Below are 25,274 nucleotides of genomic sequence, written 5' to 3' on the forward strand. Positions count from 1 at the left end.
ACAGCATCGGGAAATATATTTTACATGGGGGAGAAATCTGAGACTACCAAAGGTGCACAGTTTCTTTTTGGCACAGCGGTCTGGCGTTCCTGCTCACGCTGAGTCCTCCTACCTCTCAGCTTGGCCCTCCGGCCTTTCCACCTGTACCCACATTTCTAATACGCTCCTCTACGGCCGAAGATAGCTCTGTGCTTTTTTTTTCTTTTCTGGGTTAGATACTCCAGAATTTCTGATTTGAGACTGCAGACCATCTGAAAAGCTCCAGCTTAGACCGGCTGGGGCCAGGAGGTGGCAGCACGCGCCTCTCTCTGAGCACAGCCTGGGTTTGGACGGTGCCTCCAGTGGGACCAAGTGCACATCATTTCCTTCCATGCAGGCTCTTCCCTTATGTTTCACTGCAAATTGCTTATTGTCAGCCAGGCCAGGAGATGGGCCTCGGGATGACTGCTAAGCTCTGGGCATAGAGACACTTGTTCCGTCTGCACTGTCTGGATCTGACCTAACCTGGAACAACACAAACAGACTGGGTCATTCTCATCCCAAGGAGGCCCCAGGGACTGGCTCACATCCTGACTGCCTGCTGGCACTCCTTGACGCAGGCTGGGGTCTCCCCTAGGGTAGATGGCCGCATCTATGAGTAACTGTGAGTGCTTGCCTGTTCTGAATGTGCCCTCCTGTGCTGCCGCTAACAGCTGCATTTGCTCAGGGCAAAAATGGAAATAGATGACGACTGAGCCAAGAACAGAGAAAATGATCTGGAGGTTGTCCGTCAAACTTTCAAGGAGCTCTGACTGAAGGGAGACGGACACAGGCATTTCAGATGCAAGAAAATATCTGAAGAGGAAGAGCCTCTGGCATAATCCAGGTCTGGGTTCTTAACCCCTCAGGACGTCACCTTGGATGTGTGTTAAAAACGTGTGCTCCTGAGCACGGCTGCTGCCCCACCGAATAAGAATTTCTAATGCTGGACCCCGGGAATCTGTTTTGAATGAGCTCCTCAGATGTGTTAAATGTCTGTAGAAAAGTATGCAGTCCCGACCTATACCTGTGCACACTCTTGGATTCCATTCTCCGGAGGTCAAGAGCATATCTCAGGGTAGGCGCAGCATCCTGTTTGATCTGACTCCCCAGAGGTTTAATTCCAACATCCCAGGAACTGCCTTGGTCTTGGCACTACTGGGTTGAGTGGTCACCTTCCAGCTTTGTGCACTCTGAGGTTTAGGAGGCACTAGAAGCAGTTCACTTCATTGTGGTGGGAACCGGGCCAGTGGTGCACAGTGAGTTAACGGCAGACAGCAGGGTGCTCCAGCCCTGCATTTTTGCTGCCCTGAAAGCATATTTCTTTGTGAGGCTGCCTCCTCTCTTGTTCTCCATCAGGAGCTGGTCCTGGAGGAGCTCATTATGGAGTGGCCATATTTGAGACAGATAATCTGTATGCAGTGGCCTCACTGCAGTGAGGTGTGCAACATTGGCAGGTGCCATTATACTTTAATGAATCCTTCCAGGGCTTCTTCTGGCCCACATGGGGAAGGTGATTTACAATTTAATGTATTTCCCATTAGCCATAATCCCTGGGTAGCAGAATTGCTGAGATGGAGAATCCTTAAGAAAGGGTTATACAACAGGACCAGTGGGTACAACTGAGTCAAGGTCCCTGGTTGTTTGGGTACCTCCAGAATCATCATCACTCCAGGGACCCTGGAATAGATGTTGGCATATCTCTGATCTCTCCACACTGGCCACCCCAAATTTCCAGGCTAGCCTGATTATCAGCTTAAGGTTTGGCTTGTTCATCTCAGGGGGCTGTTGCATTATCTACTATCTCAGAAAAGCGTTAAGGGCCAGGAGGCTCATGTAATACAGCTCTTTGCAAACTAGAGCCTGCACAAGAAGCATCTGGAGAGCTTGTTAAAGCACACAGTGGTGAGCCCACTCTCAGAGCAAGCATAGACTATTCCTTGATGATCTTTGCACTCTCTGAACTGGGAGACTCATATTGCTGTCACCAGGCTGGACACTATGCAATTTGTAAAGGTTCTTCTAGCAACCGTGTTTTACCTATTTAAAAAAAATAGACAAGGGTTTACATGAGATGCAATAAATTCAGTGTTTCCCTTTCCCCAAGATATGTGGGATAACATTTAACCCCTCCCAATAGAAAAACAAATCTTTTAATTTTAATTTACTCATAGTAATTTTACAAATCTAGGAGGAATAAATACATAAACTATACCATACATATGTGTGCACATATGGTATATACCATATATGTACATATGTATGGTATATACATATGGTTCCATACATGTGTACATATATACTTGTATATATATATATATATATATATATATATATATATATACATACACATATATGGTATATATATACATATACACATGTATGTATATGTGTACATTTATACATATATACACACATATATTATATACATATACATGCATGTATATCTAATGAAGTTTTATTACTATTATTCTAGGTGAGGTATTCAAGACTCACAAAGACAAATTCCACATGCTTTCTCTCATAAGGGATGTTAGCTATAAATTGTTACATATGTGTGTTTACATTGGAGTATAAGTAGAAGGCAGGAAACCAGTAGGAGCCATGATGGGGCTGGGGAGATAAATGCAGATGGTAAGAAATGGGGGAAGAGGAATAATTGAACCAGAAAGGTCAAATGGGGAAATGGGGTGGGAGATAGGAAGGGAAGCTTAGAGGAGGGAGTGTTGGGAAGGATGACTAACGCTGAAGACCTTTGAAAATGCTGATGGAAACCTATTACTACAGAGGCTTCCTTACACACACAAAGGGAATTAAGTGGAAGTACTCTATTCTATAAGAGGGGGAAGGGCAACGCTTCCCTCAGATACCACTAGGTATAAAATACAAAAGTGCCCATGTATGGTTACCTCCTTTATAGATCAGTAGGTCATATACCCCCTCAACATTACAGGACATTGTAGTTGCTCTTGGTTACCTTCCAACACTTGATGGTAATATCCTATTACTAAAGATACCACATACCTGGATTAAATGACATAGAGAAATCAGCTGGTACTCATCTGGAAGTTTCATTGGAAACTTTCACTGGAAAGCTCTGTGAATGCTACTGGGGAGGAGAAGTTATTATTGTTTTACTGTGCTATGAACATTTATGCTGCAATAATGACTAGCCTATGAAATATTCCTACTCCTCAGTAGTGGCAAGAATTTTAAGGGAATAGCAAACCTCTTTCTGGTTGGATTTAGGCCTGCTCCATAAGATGGATTTCATGACTGTTACCATTAACTGGGCCCCAAACCCATGGCTGGCTAGGCCATAGTCCCTAGAGGAGAACTTAGTACTATTATTTTACCAGGATAAAGGAGATGGATAGGGAAGGTGTTGGAGGGGAGGAAATAGTGGGTGGATTGGGTCCAAATAAATTATATACATGTATGACTATGAAATAAAATATTCAATAAAAAGATGAAATCCTGTCTTTTGTAAAAACTTGGATGAACCTAGAAGACATTGTATTAGGTGAAGCAATCTTAGGTTTAGGGAAAGATCTCTTGTGATGATCTTTAATGGCTTAGCTCCATGAGCATAATATTTATATGCTAAGGACAGAAGAGGGAATATCTAAAAGATAAGGTATGTGTGTGTCCAGCTCTAACATAGATGAGGAGTTAAGCCTTATTAGTCATCTGTACTTAAAATCTTCTCATTTGAGTCCTGTGGCATTGGGGTCTGTCTCCCCAATTTCTTTGTGTCTTCCCTGGCCACCCTTCTTAGCCTTGCTTCACTAGCTCCTTGTCTGCCTGATTGGACTTACATGTGTTTCCTGGAGACATAGCATCTGTGCTCTTAGTTCAAAACCTCATCACCTTGCTGATGACTCTGAACCTTAAGGTCCTATGTGGACTCCTCCAGGTTCCAGGTGCCTGTCAGCTTCATTTCAAGCACCCACAGGTATTCTTTGTCAGACATGACTAGAGCTACACTATCCACAAAATTGAAGCAGAAGAATATGGTAGAGAGTGAGACCTAGAAGGCCTTACAAAATTAGCATTATAAAAAAATTAAGTTGCCAAAAAGAAAACCTAGAAACCCCTGGCTCCCCGGGCACAAGTGCCAAAGCACTTCAGACTGTTTGAAAATGACCTCTGCCTCTTTATACTCAAATCCACACTTCTGAATGGGGGCCTAAGGTACCAAGACAAATAACGCGTGAAATTACTGCATGTAACAGGTACTGCTTAGAAAAACCTGCACTATAAAGGTGGCGTGCATGCTCTTGCCTTCTGCACAGTGGGCCACTGAGCTGCCAAACTCTTTATTCTCTTGCCTCCTTCCTTCCTAATATACTATCCCTGCTTGGAACTGCATTCTCTTTTAGTAAATTCTTTGCCTTGCTTTCCAGTATCTATATGTCTGCCTCCTGTAGGGGTATATTTTTCAAAATCTACTTTAATGAGTATACTTAAATGCTTTAACTTTCCTTATAGCCCACCACCCACCAGAGGCAGCAGAAATGAAAGGTTAAAAGGGCAAAGAAGGATGTGAATCTGATTAGAAATAGTTTTGGGGGCAAATACAATCTGCATTGTCAGGATGTCAGCAGTTTAGTTTATATGAATCTGTAGCAGTAGCTCAATCCACTTGCAAACACCATTTAAGAATCAGCAAAGGCAAAACATAATCCACACATCAAATGAGGTACAAGAAGAAAGGAGGAGGGGCCCCTTGTTCTGGAAAGACTCAGCGAAGCTAATAATAAAAAAAGCAATGAGCATTAAAAAAAAAAAAAAAAAAGAATCAGCAAAGGCAGTTCAATCCAGAAGAAACCACAAGGCTCTGCCAATCAGCCTAAGTTTGCAGAAGCAGCAAGAAGCCATTGGAACACCTCCAGATGTTTGGTGTGTTTCTCTCTATGAAGTCATGACAAACAATGATCATCAAAGGGTGGCAAAGTGAACAAATACCACATAGCATCATCAGTCAAGACCTACATCAGCAAAGCCCAATGAAGACCAGAAAAGAGAGGCAAGACAAACCAATACCACACAGCGTCATCCACTGTTGGGTTATATTTATACCCTTTCAAACATCATGTGTTTTCTCAAGTGTCCATTCTAGCAAAACATCATATTTCCAGGCAACTTCCAGAAAAAAACCACATGTCTGTTCTCAACAAAACATTCTTCTGCATGTTTGCTTCAGCAAAAAAAAAATCCTCTTATAAGACAGTTTCCAGAAAAACATCGCTTGACACAACTGAGTCTCTAAAGAAACCATAAATTTCCACTTTAGCATCCAATTCTGTATTCTATGACTCTAGATCCTAGATACTATTCTGCAAATTTTTGTTTCCACTGTCCCATGTGTAAGCTATCTTATCTGTGTTCTGGATGACACTCTTGCCTCTTACTCCTTGAATCCACACAGTGACCAGAATGATGTCCTTGAGACGAGAGGTAGACCATCTCTTCTTTTAGGGAAACTTTCCAGAGGCATCTCATGAAATTCCCATCATGGCTTGCAAGGTCTTGTGTCCTTTGATCTACCCTTGTTCCTTGCCCCGTGAAGTTATATTCCTCCAGATCCTTCATTCTCCAGCTATGTGATCTCTTTTGATACCTGGAGCACAGCAAGCTTTGTTCCATCTCTGCAGCTGCTACCCCGCCCCCCTTTACTAGGGATCTATGCTCTCTCATTGTCCCAGTTTGGCTTGTTCCCTGTTTGAGGGTCCTTGACACTCTCAGGTTTCAGCCCAAACATTATATCTCAAGTCACCTTGCTCTGACCAACCCTCGTAAGGAGGCCTCGCCACTCTTCCCTACTTATGTTTATCTTTGAACTTAGACTCTCAAGTTGTTTTTGGCTTCTAGTCTGACTCCTTATCTTATTCTCCCACTGGACTATGAGATTTGAAAGGGCATTGATTCCCAGCTAGTCTCAGCTCTGCTGGCCACTGATGATAGAGAAGGCTGACTATCTTGGTGCACACAGAGATCCTGGTGAATGTGCATATTTCCATTTGGAAAGCTAAGAACCTTGATCAAGTATATCACCAGACCCAGAAAGGAAGAAGAGAGGCAAAGGAATAAAAAGAATGTTTAGACTTGAGAAATCAAGAACTCTCATGACAGATGATGCTGGGCTCAGGATTCTGCATCAGTCTAGCCTGACCTGCCTGTCAAATAGTGAACACTCAAGGAGTGATAGCTATCATCACCATCATTGTAGTAGTTTTATAATTGGCTTCAATTATTTTCTTTTCCCTTCACAGTGTGCTAATTAAGCATGTCTTCTCATTGCCATGCGATCAGTATCTTCCTGATGAAGAAATAAACAATACATCCTCTGTCCAACAACATCAGGGCTGGTCATGTGGCATAATCTGTTTAGTAGAAGGGGAAAGGATATGTGTGCCTGGTCCAAACAGAAGTTTTAAAGGCATCCCATATATTTCTACTGTGAGAAAGCCATGTCAAAGATGGGAGATGCTCCATCAGTCTATCCTGCATCCTAAAATGAGAAGGGACACAGAACAGAGCTGTTTTGTAGTTGCTGATATGAAACATTGGAAAAAATAGGTGCTAGTAATTATACACCACAGAGATTTGGTGATTGTTTGTTATGACAAGAAAGCTGACTAACATGACCATCATCATTTAATAGGAGGAAAAAGCCAGGAAAGATTTCTTTGTTGTTGTTAGAGGGGAGTATTCCTAAGTTGATCCCTGACAATGATATAAATATTAATAAGATAATGGAGATTTGGGTGGGTGATATTCCAGGTAGAGGATACAGATTTGTGAAAATTCATGCATTCAAGAGAAAGTGTTGTTTGTTAGAGAGATGAAAGATAAGTTTAGAGGGACTTAAAGAGTCAGAGATAAACGATCCTAAGTACAGCTAGAGAGACACTTAAGGCAGATCATGAAGGACCTTGCAAAGCAGGATAAAACCATTTCACTTCATCCAAGAAAAAAGTGACACCATCCTAGGATCTGTTTTTGCCTTTTAAAAGGATTGCCTTGGCTGACTATGGAGCCTAGGTCAGAAGGGTAAGAAGCCCCTAGAGAAGGCAGACAAGAGTTCAGGTAAAGGTGGAAAGTAGACAATGTGTAGGAGGTGTTGGGGGAAGTCTTGACAGCCATCTTTGTGAGATTTGAGGACAAAAAAAATCTGACCTGAGACTCAGGTGGGTGTCTGGATGGAAAGCACAGGAGGGAAGAAGTTTAGAGGATGCAGATTTGGAATTGCAGATACCTGAGCTCACTGACATTTCTCTAATGACAGCTTACTCAACTAACATCACCCAGCTTCCTTTGCAGCTATGGAAAACCACTGGAATCTTGCATCCAATAATATAGTAAAAATTCTGCGGGAGTTGAGAAAAAATTGTTTTCTTCTTATAGGAGCTACCACCTTGTCTTCTCCTTCCTGAATGAAAACTACTGAACTAAAGCAACAAGTTAAAAACCAGCAGTGTTTCAGAAACTCTGGGCTGGACATCTTGGAATTGCTCAAACAGAAACTGAACTGGAAATACAGATTTGGGGTTCATCACCTATAGGTACTCTATAATTTTAGAAGAGTTGGTGGTATGTTTGGAAGGAGAGTTGGTGTGAAAATCTCCAAGGGAAAAAGGCAGAACCCTGAAAATTGTCATCATGGCCTGATATAAATAACACAACAATAAGCATTTTGTTTCTTTAATGTTTACAAAATAAAATACCATAAACATAAATTCGGGGTTGGGAAGACAGAGAGTAGGTAAAGTGAGTTCCTACCCTGCAAGTATGAAGACCTGTGTTTGGATTTTCAGCATCCATATTAAAAGTTGGCTAACCTCAAAGTTGAGGCATGGAAAGCTGGTGGTGGTGGAGACCGGTGGATCCTGGGAGCTCAATGGCTAGCCAGCCTTGCCTAATAGATTATCTCTATTATTTAGGAAGACACTGCCATTGATCTCTGGCCTCCCAACATTTTTACACATGCATGAATGTGTACATACACATGAACATACACATGTAACATATACTCAGGTATACATACACCCATATATACACACTTGTGTGCATGAACACGCACATGCACATGAGCTAAAGGGCTTTCTATCACCATCCAAGACCTTACTCCTATGACTTGACCCTTAGTTTAGTTTATATTTCTTTAAAAATTATTTTTAAATGGTTTATTCTTATTTTATGTATATAGGTGTTAAGCTTATATGTACCACACATGTGCAGTGTCTGGGAAGGCCAGAAGAGGGATGCTCTGGATCTGAAGTGATTGTGAGCTGCCATGTGGGGTTATGGGCAGCAAACCCAGGTGATCTAGAAGAACAGCTCGTTGCTCTTTACCTGTGAGGGATCTCTCCAGCCCTGTGGTTTGCGTGCTTTAAACACTTCACTTGAGCACTTATTTTCTGGTGATGCTGATGGGTGCTAATTGTGTTTTTAGTTCAAAAGGTATACCCTGTGGTTTCTCCTTTTCTAAGTTTTTTTATTTATTAAACTAATAAAGTTTATTTTAAAATATACAACTCAGTATTGAGATTTTTTAAGACATAAAATTAATTTATAATAGTTAAATGCCTCTTAAATATATATTATATCTTCTGAAATTAAAGCAATATGCACTCAACCAATTTTTAAAACCTATTTGGAACATTAAACATGTCAGGAGTAGGAAAAAGACTCTTATGAAGTCCTCTATTAAAGGAAACTGTGACAAGTTCCTGATTAGACAGAAACCTTTCCATCTCCAAGGGAGAATCCGCAGCGTAACAGTGGCTTCATAGAATGAGCTGGGTAGCCTTCCTTCTATTTCTATTTTGTGGAATAGTTTGAAGAGTATTGGTGTTAGGTCTTCTTTGAAGGTATGATAGAATTCTTCACTAAACCCATCTAATCCTGGGCTTTTGTTGGTTGGGATGATTTTAACGACTGCTTCTATTTCTTTAGGGGTTATGGGACTGTTTAGATGGTTTATCTGATCCTGATTTAACTTTGGTATTTGGTATCTGTTTAGAAAATTGTCCATTTCATCCAGATTTTTCAGTTGTGGTGAGTATAGGTTTTTGTAGTAGGATCTGATTTTTTTGAATTTCCTTAGTTTCTGTTGTTATATCTCCCTTTTCATTTCTGATTTTGTTAATTTGGATACAATGATTCCTCTGTGCCCTCTGATTAGTCTGGCTAAGGGTTCATTTACCTTGTTGATTTTCTCAAAGAACCAGCTCCTGATTTTGTTGATTCTTTGTATAGCTCTTCTTGTTTCCACTTAGTTGATTTCAGCCCTGAGTTTGATTACTTCCTGCCATCTACTCCTCTTGGGTGTGTTAGCTTCTTTCTGTTCTAGAGCTTTCAGGTATGCTGTTAAGCTGCTAGTGTATGCTCTTTCCAGTTTGTTTTTTTGTTGTTGTTGTTGTTGTTTTGGTTTTTTTTTCGTTTTTGTTTGTTTTTTGAGGCACTTAAAACTATGAGTTTTCCTCTTAGCACTGCTTTCATTGTTTTTATGTTTGTGTGGCTGTCTTCTTTTGGGTTTATTGAAAGAAGATTACTTTCTTGATTTTTCTAGGGTGTAGTTTCCCTCCTTGTATTGTCATTTTCTGTACATTATCCTTTGTAGGGCTGGATTTGTGGAAAGATACTGTGTAAATTTGTTTTTGTCATGGAATACCTTGGTTTCTCCATCTATGGTAATTGAGAGTTTTGCTGGGTATAGTAGCCTGGGCTTACATTTGTGTTCTCTTAGGATTTGTTTAACCTCTGCCCAGAATCTTCTAGCTTTCATAGTCTCTGGTAAGAAGTCTGGTGTAATTCTGATAGGTCTGCTTTACATGTTACTTCCTTTTTCCCTTACTGCTTTTAATATTCTTTCTCTGTTTAGTGCCTTTGGTGTTTTGACTATTATGTGACAGGCGGAATTTCTTTTCTGGTCCAATCTGTTTGGAATTCTGTAGGCTTCTTGTTTGTTCATGGGAATATCTTTCTTTAGGTTAGCTAAGTTCTCCTCTATAATTTTGTTGAAGATATTTACTGGCCCTTTAATTTGAGAGTCTGGTTTTGTTCAATTCCTTCACCTGTTTGTTTGTGTTTTCCTGTAATTCTTTAAGAGATTTTTGTGTTTCCTCTTTAAGGTCTTTACCTGTTCTCCTGTGTTTCTTTAAGGGAGTTATTTATGTCCTTAAAGTCCTCTATCATCATCATGAGGTGTGATTTTAAATCAGAGGCTTGCTTTTCTGGTGTGTTGGGGGTATACAGGGCTCAGTGTGGTGGGATTCTGGGTTCTGATGATGCCACATAGCCTTGGTTTCTGTTGCTTAAGTTCTTGCCTTTGCCTCTTGCCACCTGGTTATTTCTGGTGTTAGCTGGTGTACTGTCTGGTTCTGTGTGTCAACTTGACACAGGCTGGAGTTATCACTGAGTAAAGAGCTTCACTTGAGGAAATGCCTTCATGATATCCAGCTGTAAGACATTTTCTCAATTAGTGATGAAGGGCGTAAGACACATTGTGGTTCATGCCACCACTGGGCTGGTAGTCTTGGGTTCTATAAGAAAGTAAGGGGAGCCAGGGGAAGCAAGCCCGTAAGAAACATCCCTCCATGGCTTCTGCATCATCTCCTGTATCCTGACCTGCTTGAGTTCCAATCCTGACCTCCTTTGGTGATAAACAGCAATTTGGAAGTGTAAGCTGAATAAACCTTTTCCTCCCCAACTTGCTTCTTGGTCAAGATGTTTTTGCAGGAATAGAAACCCTGACAAAGACGGTTGGTCTTGTTTTCTCTGACTGTGGTTTGTCCCTTCTGCAAGCCTGTGTGTTAGTACTTCTGGGAGACCAGTTCTCTCCAGGAGGATTTTGGGTATGGCCAGCTGTGGCCCTATGGTCAACTCTAGGATGAGACAGAAACCTGAAGGATCCTGTCCCCAGCTGTTCCTTTGCTCCTGTGTCCTAATGGCTGAGGGCAGCCCTGTTGGGCTGGGGATTTGAGCAGAAGTGGTGGTCTTACCTGTGCTCATAGGTGAGTCGGTACTCCTGGGAGACCAGCGCTCTCCTGGTGGTATTTGGGTATGGAGCGCTATGGCACAGGATCAGCTCTGGGCACTTGGCACAGGATCAGTTTTGGGTGCAGATGGAAACCAGAAACATTCTTTCTCCTTTTCTTTGAAACGTCTTCTTAGTCTCAGTCCATGGCGTCACAGAGAGACTAGATCATTCTTTGAGATGCTTCATAGTTCTCTGTTCTTCCCCTTCCATGGCATGTCCCAGGCATCCAGTTCTTCCAACTAGGCCATGCCTCCTGATGGTTCTTTCATCACCCAGTAACACCAACATTGGGTTCAAAGCCTTCATAACACAGGCCTTGGAGAGCCATTTAAGATCTCTCAGATCTATTATGTGACCCCTTTCAGTCTCCCCAGGCTCATCCTGTTTAGAATATGGAACCTACATTGAGATGCTCTCCAGCATCCAGCCTTGTCAATGGGGCATCTGTGGTGGAAGATTCTGTGGTAGAAGATGAGAGCATGAGGATGGCTGTTGCATTCAGATGCTTATTTTTCTGACTCTGCCGGCAGGGCTTGGGGCAGGCTGTGTTTCTCAATGTATCTCTTTTCATGGTAGCCATCTTTATCAGCTCCTCTCTGGATTCTGGTAACTGCTCTCCTCTTCTCCTCTCTCCTTCCCCTCCCCCCTTCCCCTCCCCTCCTTCCTCCTCTCTCCTTCCCTCTCCTCCCTCCTCCCCTCTGCCCCCTCCCCTCTCTCTCCTCTCCTTTTCTCTCCTCTCTTCCTTCAGCACATTGTTGCTTACTCAGGGCAGGGCATGTTTTTCTTACAATGTTGTTAGACTTCCCTATGAGGCATATGCGGACACTTTGTGAATCAGCCTCATCCCAGCATGCTGTTAGTTTCCCACTGGGATCCCAACAGATAGCACATTGAGATTTTGATTGAAATTGTATAGAATAGATTGTTTGCAGGAGAAATGAATACAGTATTGAATATATCCCCCTTATGGTTTATTCATGTCTAAAAAAAAGTCTTTGAGATGATGCAAGGTGGTGCACACCTGCAGTCCCAGCTGAGTCAAGAGGACTGCTGCAGTTTTGAGGCTAACCTGGGCTACATAGCCAGATCTAGGCCAGCCAGGATGGCATCTCAAAAGCAAAACAAAACCAGACAGAAAGCACAGAGAAGTTCAGTGAGTTTTAATAGTAATAATTATTTCTTTTATATTTTTGTCAAATTTAGTTACACATTTTGTTTCTTTAATGTATAAAAGCTTCTATGTCTTAGCAGGCAATGCTAGGTTGTGGAAAGTGCTTGTTTCGGGGAGCTGTGCTGATTTGGCCTTTGATTACTTTGCAAAGCACGAGTCATTTCCCGTTCATGTTCTCCAGATTGCCCAGTATGCAATCTTATCTGTGGATGGGGGCAGCTTCCCTTCCCCTCTGGTAGTTTTTATAACTTTTATTTCATTATCCTGTGTGTGTATATTTCTTTCGTTGCACAGGCTGTGCTGAATTATGCTGGTGAACAGAATGATCTTGCTTCCTCTGATAGTGATAGGTGTCTGCAGTAGATTAAAAACTTTAGCTTCTTATATCCAATTTGCTAAAAGTTTTAAGAATAATAAATAGCGGCTGGAATTTTATCAAATGCCTTTTCAGCAGTTTTAGGGCATAATCATATGTTTTAATTTTAATTCTTATCGAGGGTTTACAAGCACATTTGTTAAAAAGAAAAATGGTCTCTATAGCTTTTAATAAAAAATGGTTTACCCTAACCCTTCTCTCATGCTCCTTTCCTGACTCAACCATTTTCCGTTATCTTCCTTCCCTTCCCTTCCTTTCCCTTCCCTTCCCTTCCTTTTCGTCTTCCTTCCTCCCTTCCTCCCTTCCTCCCTCCCTCCCTTCTCTCTCTGTCTCCCTGTGTCTCTCGGTCTCTGTCTCTTCCCCCCTCCTCTTTCTTTCTTTCTTGATACATTTTATGCGTCTGCAGTTTTGCCTGCATTTATGGCTGTGCACCACATGTGTGCCTGGAACTGGGGTTGAGGATGGTTGTGGGCCATTATGTGGGTGCTGGTAAATGTACTTTGGTTTTCTGTTAGAGAAATAGATGATAACTTCTGAGCCATCTATGCAGGCCCCATTTTCTATTTTTCTTTTGATTATTTGACTTCAAAAATTTTATATATATTCTGTTGCTTTTTGTTTTGAAAGTTTTTTTCTACCTATTAGAGACTAATACATTTTATTTTGATTTTTCTAGCCTCTTCTTCCATTGTCTCATGACATATAAGGAAAACTTTTTCTAATGAAGTTTAGAATTAATTGGCATTTATATTATCTATCTGCATATAACAGTAATCACATGGCTTTACTTATCTTTCCATTATCAGAACCCCATGTCGCTATTGACTCAAACTTTAGGTTCAGGTTTTTATTAAAGCCTTTTTTTATATTTTAGAATCAATTCTTATTTAGGACTAATGATAAGCTTTTTTGATTTGTTTCCCTGATCTTTACTGTTTGTGAAACATTATTTAAAGTTTTTATTAAATATTAAGTATATACTCGATAATATTTATAAAATATGTATAAGATACAAAATAAAAATCCAATGAATGCATAAGCACCTCAAATCTAGTGCCAGCCAAAGAACATTGCATTACTTTGAGTCTCTGGTTATTTTCTAAAGCGCTTTCTTTCACTAGTACTTTTTGCTTTTCTCTGCTTAGTTCAGCTGCCTTATTTAAGCCAGTATGAAGTTACTGCTACTTTTGATTTTACTTTTTAAAATGGATTCATCGCATTGGTGCATACAGGGTAGAGTAACTTGGCCTCTGTAGTTGGTATTCAATGGCCAAAGCAGGGTAATTAGCATCTCACGGTGTGGGGAGTGCTCAGAGTGCTCTCCTAGTTGTCTTCAAATATATAATAAATCGTAGTGGAATGTAATGAACTTACAACTAATTGCTTTTATGCTTTTCTCTAACGCAAGCATTTACCCAAACTTTATGTATTACTCTCCTTTTTCCTTTCTTGCTTTATCATATAAAGTTTATGAGACAGGGTCCTACCATGTAACCATGGCTGGCTGGGAGCTAGGTGATGTAGACCAGGCTAGCCTCAAATTCTTAGAGATCCTCTGTCCTTTGATTTTTCAGAGCTGGGATTAAAGGTATGCTCTACACACTGGTAACAATCATATAGATTTTTAATTGTTGCTTTTAAATCTATAATTAAGTTACGTAGGTTCTACTTTAAGATTTGGATAAGTGAAATTATCCTTTAATATATGTTTATATCTTTAAACTTTATTCAGTTTTAAAACTTTTTCAAAATGAATTTCATAATACATAGTCCTTAACGATGAACTCTGATTGTTTAATATTATGGGTCACAGCTTATTGGCATTTTTATGTGTAGTTTTATCTCATTCGATAAGATTGCTGCTTATACAACATTCAATGGATCAGTATCTCCAGAAATAGGCTAAATTAGTGATTAAGAAAGAGTACAGAACTTAGAGCTAGTCAGGTCTTGGTGTCTACCATTTATTTATTCTAGGGATTTGTTTTTGTGTGTTTCAGTGTTTTCTGTGCATATATGAACACACACTGCCAGAAGAGGGGGGCCATATCCCCTGGAGCAGTAGTTAGGAACAGTGGTAAACAATTCCTGGGTGCTGGGAACCAAACCTAGGTCTTCGGTAAGAGTAGCAAATACTTGTAACTGCTGTGCCATCTCCATTCCCCCACCATTTACTAAGTGCAGTGAGGACAGAGCTTTTACCCACTGTGTCTTCCATTTTTCTCATCCATAATAATATCCAACTCACTGGAGTATGCAGAGGGATTTAAGAACATACAGTGTTTAGAACGATTCCCACCCTTCTCCATGGTTTCATATTCCTTGTCCCCATTTACTAATTGTTAACCACAGTCTGAAAATATTACATGCAGAATTCCCTAAAAGAATCACAGAGCATCTCATAGCATATTCATAGTGTAGTGTTGCACACCTGTGACTTCAGCACTCAGCCAGAAGATCAGGCATGTAATGTCATGGCTGCAAAGCAAATTTGAGGCTAACCTGGGTTATATGAAACCTTTCCCCAGCAACATCAAATAAACATCTTATGGTTTTAAAGTTTGACTAGTAAGAACAAAATATAATACACTTTTGCATGACTAACTTTCTGCTTACTCTTTGTTAATTATAGTGATTTATTATAGATATATAATTTCAGAGTTATTTTATTTAACATCTGACATGGGAAAATTAATTTTCAGCTATTAATTCATGTTTACATGATAAGAAGATTAAACTTTTTTTGAGAGGGGATGTCAGGGTTTTTATTGCTGTGAAGAAACACCAACTCTTATATAGGAAACATTTCTTTGGAGCTGGCCTATAGTTCAGAAGTTTAGTCCATCAGCATTAGGGCAGGAGGCATATCTGCCTCTGTGCTGAGAGTTCTCCATACGGCTGGCAGGCATCAGGAAGAAATGGTGAGCCACTAGGACTGAAACTGCAAAACCAAAACACCCCTCAAAGCACATCCCTCTCTCCGCAACACTTTCCCCAACAAGGCCATGCCTCCAATAGTGCCACTTTCTGTGAGCCTATGGGGGCCATTTTCATTCCAATCACTACTCAGGTGCCTGAGGTCCCACATGATGTAGCTCTGGTCAGCCTGAAACTGTGTACACTAGGCTACACTTAAACTGACAGAGATCCACCTGCCTCTACCTCTCAAGCATTGGGATTAAAGTCATGTACCACAATATCTGGCTTTTTAAAAGGAGTTTTCTTCATTTGTATGTGTGTAGATGCTTTGTTTGCATGTATGTCTATGCACCACTTGCATACAATGCCCATAGAGGCTGGAAGAGAACAGCTAATCTCCTTGTTCTGGTGTTATAGATGGGACAGGCAGTGTTATTAACGACTGAGCCACCTTTACAGCCCTTCGACAGTTATTTATTTATTGTATTTTGTGTGTTTGTTGGCGGCAGGAATGGTAAGCAGAATATGACGCGTGTATGGGGGCAGAAGACATTTAGTAGAAGATAATTCTCCTCTATCATGTGGGTCCCAGTACTGAACTTCAGTCACTTAAGCCACCATCTCAGTGGCCCAAGAAGATTAACTTTTATTATAGGCATTGTCACAGTTAGGGATGTCTGAATCTGTGATGCAGTTTATGAGTTAACATGTCAAGCATTGATATGTATATAGGAAAAATAATAGTTTAGCAGGATTTGGTAGTACCTGCAGGTTTTGACATCAATTGAAGGTATTAGAACGTATGTACCATAGATAAAGAGTATTACTGTATGCTATAAATATTATATAAATATAGATATTATCATTTATACCAGAAAACCATTTAACAGCTAATGAATACTTTTTACTTTCTCAGCGCTCATCTCAATGTCCCATGGTCCACATGCATGTACTGAATCATAGAAGTGAATATCTTCAACTATGTTATATTGAGTTGTCTTCTATGCCAGCTTTTTAAACTGTAGTTTCCAACCTTGTACAACTGAATCTGGGGTCAGAAATAATTTGGCATCCATAAAAGATTCTGAACATGCACTGGTTAAAAATTAATTTCCAATCAAGTGTGTGATGACTCAGACGGGTTTGTGGAAGGGCTCATGTGTATGGTATCACATGGCTTCACTCCAGCTTTGGTATGTGACAGAATGGACATGAAGTGGAAACTTGTTTCTTTGAAAAGTTGCTTATGTCAAATGATGTTTTGCTAAAGCAAACATGTGAAAGAATGTTTTCCTGAAGCAGACACAGGGGAAAGGATGTTTTGCTGTAACAGACATGTGAAAGGAGGCGTGATGAAACCCCAAGCTCCTGCTCTTCCCTGTTCCAGAGATAGCCTCAACTTCTGTGCAGTGTCAGTCTCATCCCATAGACACTACTGTAAAGGTTGGAGTGAACAGATTTGTCTGTATTGGGCACCTGAGTGCTCTGCATCTATCAAAGTGGAAATTGTCGACATCAATGACCCCTTTATTGACCTCAACTACATGGTCTACATGTTCCAATATGATGCTACCCATGGCAAGTTCAACAGTACAGTGAAGGCTGAGAATGGGAAGCTTGTCATCAACAGGAAGGCCATTACCATCCTCCATGAACAAGATCCTAACATCAAATGTGGTGATGCTGGTGCTAAATATATTGTGAAATCTACTGGTGTCTTCACCATCATGAAGAATGCCAGGGGCCACTTGAACGGTGGGACCAAAATGGTCATCATCTCCACCTCTTCTGCCAATGTTTTTGATGGTGTGAACCATCAGAAATATGACAACTCTCTCAAGACTGTTAGTAATGCATCCTGAACCAAAAACTGCTTACCCTGACCCCACAGTCCATATCATAACTGCCACTCAGAAGACTGTGAATGGCCCCACTGGAAAGCTGTGGTATGATGACTGTGAGGCTGTCCAGAACATCATCCCTTCATCCACTGGTGCTGCCAAGGCTGTGGGCGAGGTCATTCCAGAGCTGAGTGGGAAATTCACGGCCATAGCCTTCTGTGTTCCTACCCATAATGTATCTATTGTGGATCTGACATGCTGCCTGAAGAAACCTACCAAGTATGATGACATCAAGAAGGTGGTGAAGCAGGCATCAGAGGGTTCACTAAAGGACATCCTGGGCTACACTGAGGACCAGGTTGTCTCCTGTGACTTTAACAGTAACTCCCACTCCTCTACTTTTTATGCTGGGGCTTGTACTGCTCTCAATGATAGCTGTGTAAAGCTTATCTCCTGGTATGACAATGGATTTGGCTACAGAAACATGGTGGTGGACCTCATGGCTACATGACCTTCCAGGAGTAAGAAACCCTGGATCACCCACCCCAGCAAGGACACTGAGAGCAAAAGAATGGCCCTGAGTTGCTGAGGAGTTCCTGTTCTAACTCATACCTCAACCCTGAGCATGTCCCTCACAGTTTACATCCCAGACCACAAGCACAATAATGGGAAGGGGTCTAGGGAATCCTATCTCTTGAATGCCATCAATATGTCCCCTCAAATGGTGGGAACTAGAGCATTGGTTCGCTTTGCTCTGCTTTGCTATTCTTCCCTGACAGCATGTATGTACTGGTTCATCTTACATTGCTTTTTTGAGCTTCGCTTGTAGTGACAGCATAGAGAGAAACTTGCCAAAGAATTTCTCATGAGCCATTTCCTGTGGCTTCTTGCTGCTTCCATGGACTTGGGCTAGTTGGCCAACCTTATGGTTTCTTTTGGATTGAATTGTAGTTGCTGATTCATGTGTGATGTTTGCCAATTGGACTAGACTGAAGCTGCTGATTCCTCTGTGGTGTCAGCTGAGTGGACTAGTCTGTAGCTGCTGATTCATGTTTGGGGTTTGTTAGTGGACTGGATTGAGAGCAACAAAGATTGGAATCACCCCGAAAAACTATTTCTAAACAGGTACATTTCCTTTATATGCTAATAACCTTTCTTTTCCACTACCTCTGGTGGGTAGTGGGCTAAAAGGGAGGTTGGATGTTTATTAAAGTAGGCTGTGAAAAATATATGACTACACAGACATGTGCACTTTGTACTGTGCATGACAATATACAACATAGTGTCAACAAATGCTGCCAGTACCTTAATACAGATGCCAGACTGTCTTGTTTTTATTTGTTGTTTTAAGAAAGGGTCTTACTATGTAGCTATAGCTGGCCTAGAAATCACAAAGATCTGCCTTTCTCTTCCTCTCAAGTACCAGGCCTAAAGGTGTACTTCACCATGCCTTCACTGAGACTATCCTATGCTATAAATTCCAGTACTTTTAGTGTACAAGTAAGTTGTTTGCTCTTATATACACAAAAGTTTAACCATGGGAAACAAAGACTTTTTCATTTTTTTCTCAACACACAATTTAGTATATCATTTGATTGCATTATATAAGAATGTTCGCTATTTGAATTGCTGGCACATAATGAGTCTCATTAAAAATATTAAATGTATCTTGGCTTGATATTAGAATGGAGTTTCTGACAATTTCTGGAATAACCATAAATATACCTGTTACCTTGTGCCATGTATTCTCAGCTTTGATGATTATAAAATGAAAAAGCTGATCAACTCTGAAAAACATCAGTGATGGTCTATATCTACTAGTATCAAATATTTAGCCAAGACTTGATAATTCCTCTTTTAAAACTTAGGAGAACTATAATCACATCATTTCCACACTCCTCTTCTTGCCACCCCATGTTCCTTCCTCCTAAATTCTCTGCCTCTTCTTCTTTAAGCATTGCTGTTACATATACATATAAACAATAAATGTATAAATGCAACCTGCTGAGCGTGCTCAGTAACGCCTGCATGCTTGTGTTCCTCAGGCTGAGCACTTGGTATTGACAACAAGTGAGCTGGCTGACTCATCCTAGAGAAGACTAATGCTTCTCTCAGGAGCTGTTAATTGTGTGGAGCCCTTCAACTAGTTGTGGGGTCTTGCTGAGATTTTCTCCTTCTATGTTGCAATGTCAGTTGTTGCTGGAACTGTTCAGGTCTTTTAGGCAGCCATGTTGTTAAGATTTTAAACATATAGCTTCCCTGTCATAGCTAAAGGCACAGTCTCACAGCAGACTTTCTAGGCTTCCAGCTCTTACAATTTACTATGTCCTCTTCCTTGATGTTCGCTGAGCCCTGGATGGGAGAAGTTGTATTGTAGATGTCACTTAGTGTTGGATGTCCCACACTCAGCTGTTCTCTGTGTTTTGAGAATTTAGCCTTCTGTGACATCCTCTGCTGCAAAAGGAAGCTTCTTAGATGAGGTGGGGAAGCTATATCTGACTGTGAGTATAAGTATTCAGAATGCACTTGGGAGGTACCTTCTGGTCTTGGGCAGGAATTCTGCAGCCAGTCCCATAACACCCAGAGGAAGCAACACTTCCAAGTGCTCTGGCATGCCCAGGGTCAGAGGTGAGGAGGACACAACATCTGTCCCAATACCACTGGGCATAACTGGGACCAGCAGGATCACCAGAAAAAAAGAAAGAAAAAGCCAACAAACTTTTGGCTTTCAACAAACCCAAAAGAAGATAGCCACACAAACATAATTCTACCTGTAACAACAAAAATAGCAGGAAGTAACAATCACTTTTCCTTAATATCTCTTAACATCAATTCCCCAATAAAAAGACATAGACTAACAGACTGAATACATAAACAGGACCCAGCATTTTGCTGCATACAGGAAACACACCTCAGTGACAAAGACAGACACTACCTCAGAGTAAAAGGTTGGAAAACAATTTTCCAAGTAAATGGTTCCAAGAAACAAGCTGGACTAGCCATTCTAATATTACACGTATACCTAAATCACACAAAGGCCCAACAAAGAAAGAGAACTTCAGACCAATTTCCCTTATGAACATTGATGCAAAAATACTCAAGAAAATTCTTGCCAGTTGAATCCAAGAACACATCAAAAAGATCATTCACCACAATCAAGTAGGCTTCATTCCAGTGATGCAGGGATGGTTCAATATATGGAAATTCATCACTGTAATCCATTATACAAAAAAACTCAAAGAAAAAAACCACATGATCATTTCATTAGATGCTGAAAAAGCAGTTGACTAAATTCAGCATCCCTTCATGTTAAAAGTCTTGGAAAGATTATGAATTCAAGGCCCATATCTAAACATAGTAAAAGCAATATACAGCAAACTGGTAGCCAACATCAAACTAAATGGAGAGAAACTTGAAGCAGTCCTACTAAAATCAGGGACTAGACAAGGATGCCCACTCTCTCCCTATCTATTCAATATAGTACTTGAAGTTCTAGCTAGAGCAATTAGACAACAAGGGAAGTCAAAGTGATACAAATTGGAAAGGAAGAATTAAAAATATCACTATCCTTAGTTATAAAGGAAATGCAAATCAAAACAATGCTGAGATTCCACCTCATACCAGTCAGAATGGCTCATATCAAAAACTTAGGTGACAGCAGATGCTGGCAAGGATGTGGAGAAAGAGGAACACTCCTCCATTGCTGATGGGATTGCAAGCTGGTACAACCACTTTGAAATACAGTTTGGCTACTTCTCAGAAAATTGGACATAGTACTACCTGATGATCCAGCTATACTCCTCCTCGGCATATACCCAGAAGATGCTCCAACATGTAATAAGGACACATGCTCCTCTATGATCATAGAAGCCATATTTATAATAGCTAGAAGCTGGAAAGAACTCAGATGTCCCTCAACAGAGGAATGATACAGAAAATATGGTACATTTACACAATGGAGTACTACTGAGCTACTAAAAACAATGAATCCATTAAATTCTTAGGCAAATGGATGGAACTAGAAAATATCATCCTGAGTGAGGCAACCCAATCACGAAAGAACACACATGGTATGTACACACTGATAAGTGGATATTAGCCCAAATGCTCAGAATACCCAAAATACAATTCACAGACCACATGAAGCTCAAGAAGGAAGGCCAAAGTGTGGCTGTTTCAGTTCTTCTGCGAAGGGGAACAAAATACTCACAGGAGTAAATATGGAGATAAAGTGTAGAGCAGAGACTGAAGGAAAGGTCATCCAGAGACTGTCCCACCTGCGGATTCATCACATATATAGTCACAAAACTCCAACACTATTCTGGATGCCAAGAAATGCTTGCTGAAAGGAATCTTATATATGGCTCTCTCCTGAGAGGCCCTGCCAGAGCCTTGCAAATACAGAGTTGGATTCTCGCAGCCAACCATTGGACAAAGTATGGGGTGCCCAATGGAGGAATTAGAGAAAGGACTGAAGTTGCTGAGGGGGTTTGCAACCTTATAAGAAGAACAACACCATCAACCAACCAGACCCATCCGCCCTCAGAGCTCCCAGGGACTAAGCCATCAACCAAGGAGTACACATGACTCCAACTGCATTTGTAGTGGAGGATTGCCTTGTCAGGCATCAATGGGAGGAGAGGTCCTTGGTCCTATTAAGGCTTGATAGATGCCCCAGAATAGGGGAATTGAGGGCGGGGTGGTAGGAGTGGGATGGGTGGAGGAACACCCTCATAAAAGCAGGAGAAGGGAGAATGGGATAGGGGGTTTCCGGGAGGTGGGGAGACCGGGAAAGGGGATAACACTTGAAATGTAAATAAAGAAAATTTCCAATAAATAAAACATAAAAAAGAAAATTTAAAAAAAGAATGCAGTTGAGAATCATGTTGGCTTAGCACAGTGGCGGCAGCAGGTTCTTTTCTCAGGTCTATGACCTCTCTAGACACATAGCTGGCTAGAGTGACAGAACCAGGCATGCTTTTCTTCCTGATGACCAGGTCTTAAATCCAGTTAGACAGCTGTCAGTAACCCCCAGATCAAAGAATTACTGTTTCCTCTTTATGTGATACATTTCCAGTCTGGCCAGTGCTGTGATGCATTGCCTTTGTAGCTGGGTAGGACTGCTGAATGCCCCTCTTCCTTGTCGAATTGCACTGCACCTTTTGATACTTTGAAAGCCATTTTTCAGGGATGAGGTTTCCAGGTCAGATTGCTCCCAAGTCCTCTGTTCAAAGTGCATCATGTCTTTAGTAACAGGGCTTGCTTTCACAGTCAGGGAGGCACCCAAGAGCAGTGACAACAGTCTATGTAGGCCTGGACAGCCTATGCTGGTTTTTGTTTTTTGTTTTTGGGATTCCTTAGGCTCCTAGCCACAAGTTGAAATGAGGTTTGTCATGCCTTCTACTAGGGTTTTTGTTGGATAGTCCACAACTCTTGTGGCAGTATTATCATCCCGAGTGCCATAGAAATGTATATATGCACATACACTTACATTTATTATATGCAATTAGGGGTAAATATAAAATAATGAGTCCTTGTATCCTCTTCAAGCATCCTCAGTGCTGTTTATCATTCCTTCCTCTCCTTCTTTCTATATTTATGCCTCTCCTCCTTCCCCAGTTAAAAGTCCTGTGCTTTCCCCATTCTCCACTATGGAGTGCCACCCCCACCAGTTTCTCTTTACCTTCCTGGGTTTTATATTTCCTGTAGGTTATAATATTCACATCTGAAAATTTAGAGGTAGGAACCACAAATAAGAGAGAACAGCGTAAGTTTGCCTTTCTGGGTCTGGGCTACCACACTCAGTATAGTATCTTTTCAAATCAATTGATTTGCCTGCAAGTTTCATTTTTCTGAACAGTACTTCATAGCATGTACATAGCACATTATCCCTTCACAGCTCAAAGACACTTAGGCTGTTTCCATTTCCTAGCCTGTGTGACTAGAGCAGCAATGAACATGGTCGAGCAAGTTTCTGCAGCGCAGGATTTTGAGTCCTTTGGATGCATGCTGAGGAATGGTACCCCTAATTTTTAGCTCTTTGATGATTGTCCACACTGATTTCCAGGGTGGTTGGAACAGTTTGCAATAGTGACTGAGGGTTCCCACCTATTTTTCCTACTGTTATGAATCATGCAGTAAATAGCTGATAGGCAACCCTGTGGGGGGTCTGCATTCCACGGGTTGAGAACCACTAGTCTAGACTGTTGTTGGTGAAGCTTCTGTAATACTTGGTCTCCTGGTGTATCTTACACCATCCCACCATTTGCTGTCATTTATTTTGTTGATCTTAGGTGCCCTGAGTAGGGTGAGGTGAAGCATCTCAGAGTTGTCTTAATTTGCATTTCCCCAGTTGCTAAGGGTGATGCATACAATTCCTTTTGAGAGATTTATATGAGGCCCCACTTGACAGTTGCTGGCCTTGGTTAGCGTGTAAGCCAGCCCCAATGAAATGATGTGCTTTATAAGAGTTGCCCTTCGTGGTGTCCCATACAGTGTGTATGCTTGTGTCACCTGACACCCATTCTTGGTCTTGTGTTCATTTTCTGTGCTGAGATTCTTCCCTTCAGTGACAGAATGTGCTGTGGCAGTTCCACTGTTATGTGGCATGGTGAGCCACCAACTTTTCAAAGAGTTTTTACATTGTCTTCCCTGAAGGTATTGGATACTCCAGAATCTTAAAGAATGACAAGCTTTCTTCTTAATTTTTCTTCACCTAGATATGATTCATTGCTTCAGATCCACAGAATTTTTATTTATATGTATTTATTTAAAGAAATAATATAGGCATAGCATTTGGGAAAGTCAATACCAATAAGAACTTTATCATGCGCCATTCCTAATTCGAAGTGCATTACATGCATGCATTTGCTTGTTCCTTAAGGAACTCCTAATAGATAACACTGTTATTGTCCTCATTGTGTTCATTCACACAATGAGGCCCAGAGCTTTCAATTCTGTTGCTGTGCTGTTCTGTGACTGTTACAGCTGGCAAACAGCAGCTTCAGGGGAGAAAGGCTTTGGCTCACAATCGGGTTAAATTCCATTATTGCAGAGATTCAAGGCAGAAGCTCAAAGCACCTTGTTCATGGTCAGGAGCACAAAGAAACAAATACATGCATGCTTGGTTGCTTGCTCTTCAGGTTGATTTCTCTTACACAGTCCAGGACCCAGACCCGGGGTGGGACCTCTTACAACTGCTGGGTCTTCCCATCTTAGTTAAACCAAGTTAAAAAACAATCCCTCATGGCATGCCCAGCAGGCCACCTGACCCAGGCAGTTCTTTACCATGGTACTCTTGCCAGGTGATGCTGTCTTGTATCAAGTTAGCAATTAAAATTGTCCATTGTGAGCAGCTTCCCCACAATCACAGACCTAGGGTACTACCAAGCAAAAAGCCGAGTTTTTGGCCAGACACGGAGCTTCCTCGATATTCCTCTCCTCATCAGTGGGCCAGACTCAACAAACACGACTCCCTAGAGCACCATCCCACCACGCAGCAGGCTGCCTGCTCAATGGAGATGGCCTCCGTACAAGAGGCAATTAGCCATGCTAACAAGACCCTTGTGGCCTCCAGCCTACAGGAGAGAGGAGGGTTTGGGTTCATGCTTTCCCCAGATCCACCTCCTTTGTCAGGACTCTGCTGTTGAGATCAGACAATTATGAGGAACAGTCCTTTGGAAGACGTAGGGTCAGCAGTTTTTCCTCCCAGCACTTGCTTCCCCCATATACATAAAGGACTATAGGGGAGCAGGAGGAGAGGCTAGCTAGATTCTTTTCTAGTTCTTTGGTTCTCTGTATCTATAATTTATGAATAAGTATAGTTTTGCCTTGTTTTTAATCCCTCTTATTTCTTTTTGTTTGACTCCACATAGAGAAAATAAATCAATGGACATGGTTAAC

At 41.2% G+C, this 25,274-nt stretch overlaps 1 protein-coding gene across 1 annotated transcript; it reads left to right on the plus strand.

Annotated features, from left to right (window-relative positions):
- Window positions 1-16,883: 16,883 nt before the first annotated feature.
- Window positions 16,884-17,883, plus strand: LOC127687982 (glyceraldehyde-3-phosphate dehydrogenase-like). The gene is made up of 2 exons (XM_052186748.1): window positions 16,884-17,337; window positions 17,423-17,883. Exons 1-2 carry the CDS (start codon window positions 16,884-16,886, stop codon window positions 17,881-17,883), a joined length of 915 nt encoding a protein of 304 aa, XP_052042708.1.
- Window positions 17,884-25,274: the final 7,391 nt, after the last annotated feature.

The sequence above is a fragment of the Apodemus sylvaticus genome, chromosome 6 (assembly GCF_947179515.1).
Source record: "Apodemus sylvaticus chromosome 6, mApoSyl1.1, whole genome shotgun sequence".
Lineage (NCBI taxonomy): Eukaryota > Metazoa > Chordata > Mammalia > Rodentia > Muridae > Apodemus > Apodemus sylvaticus.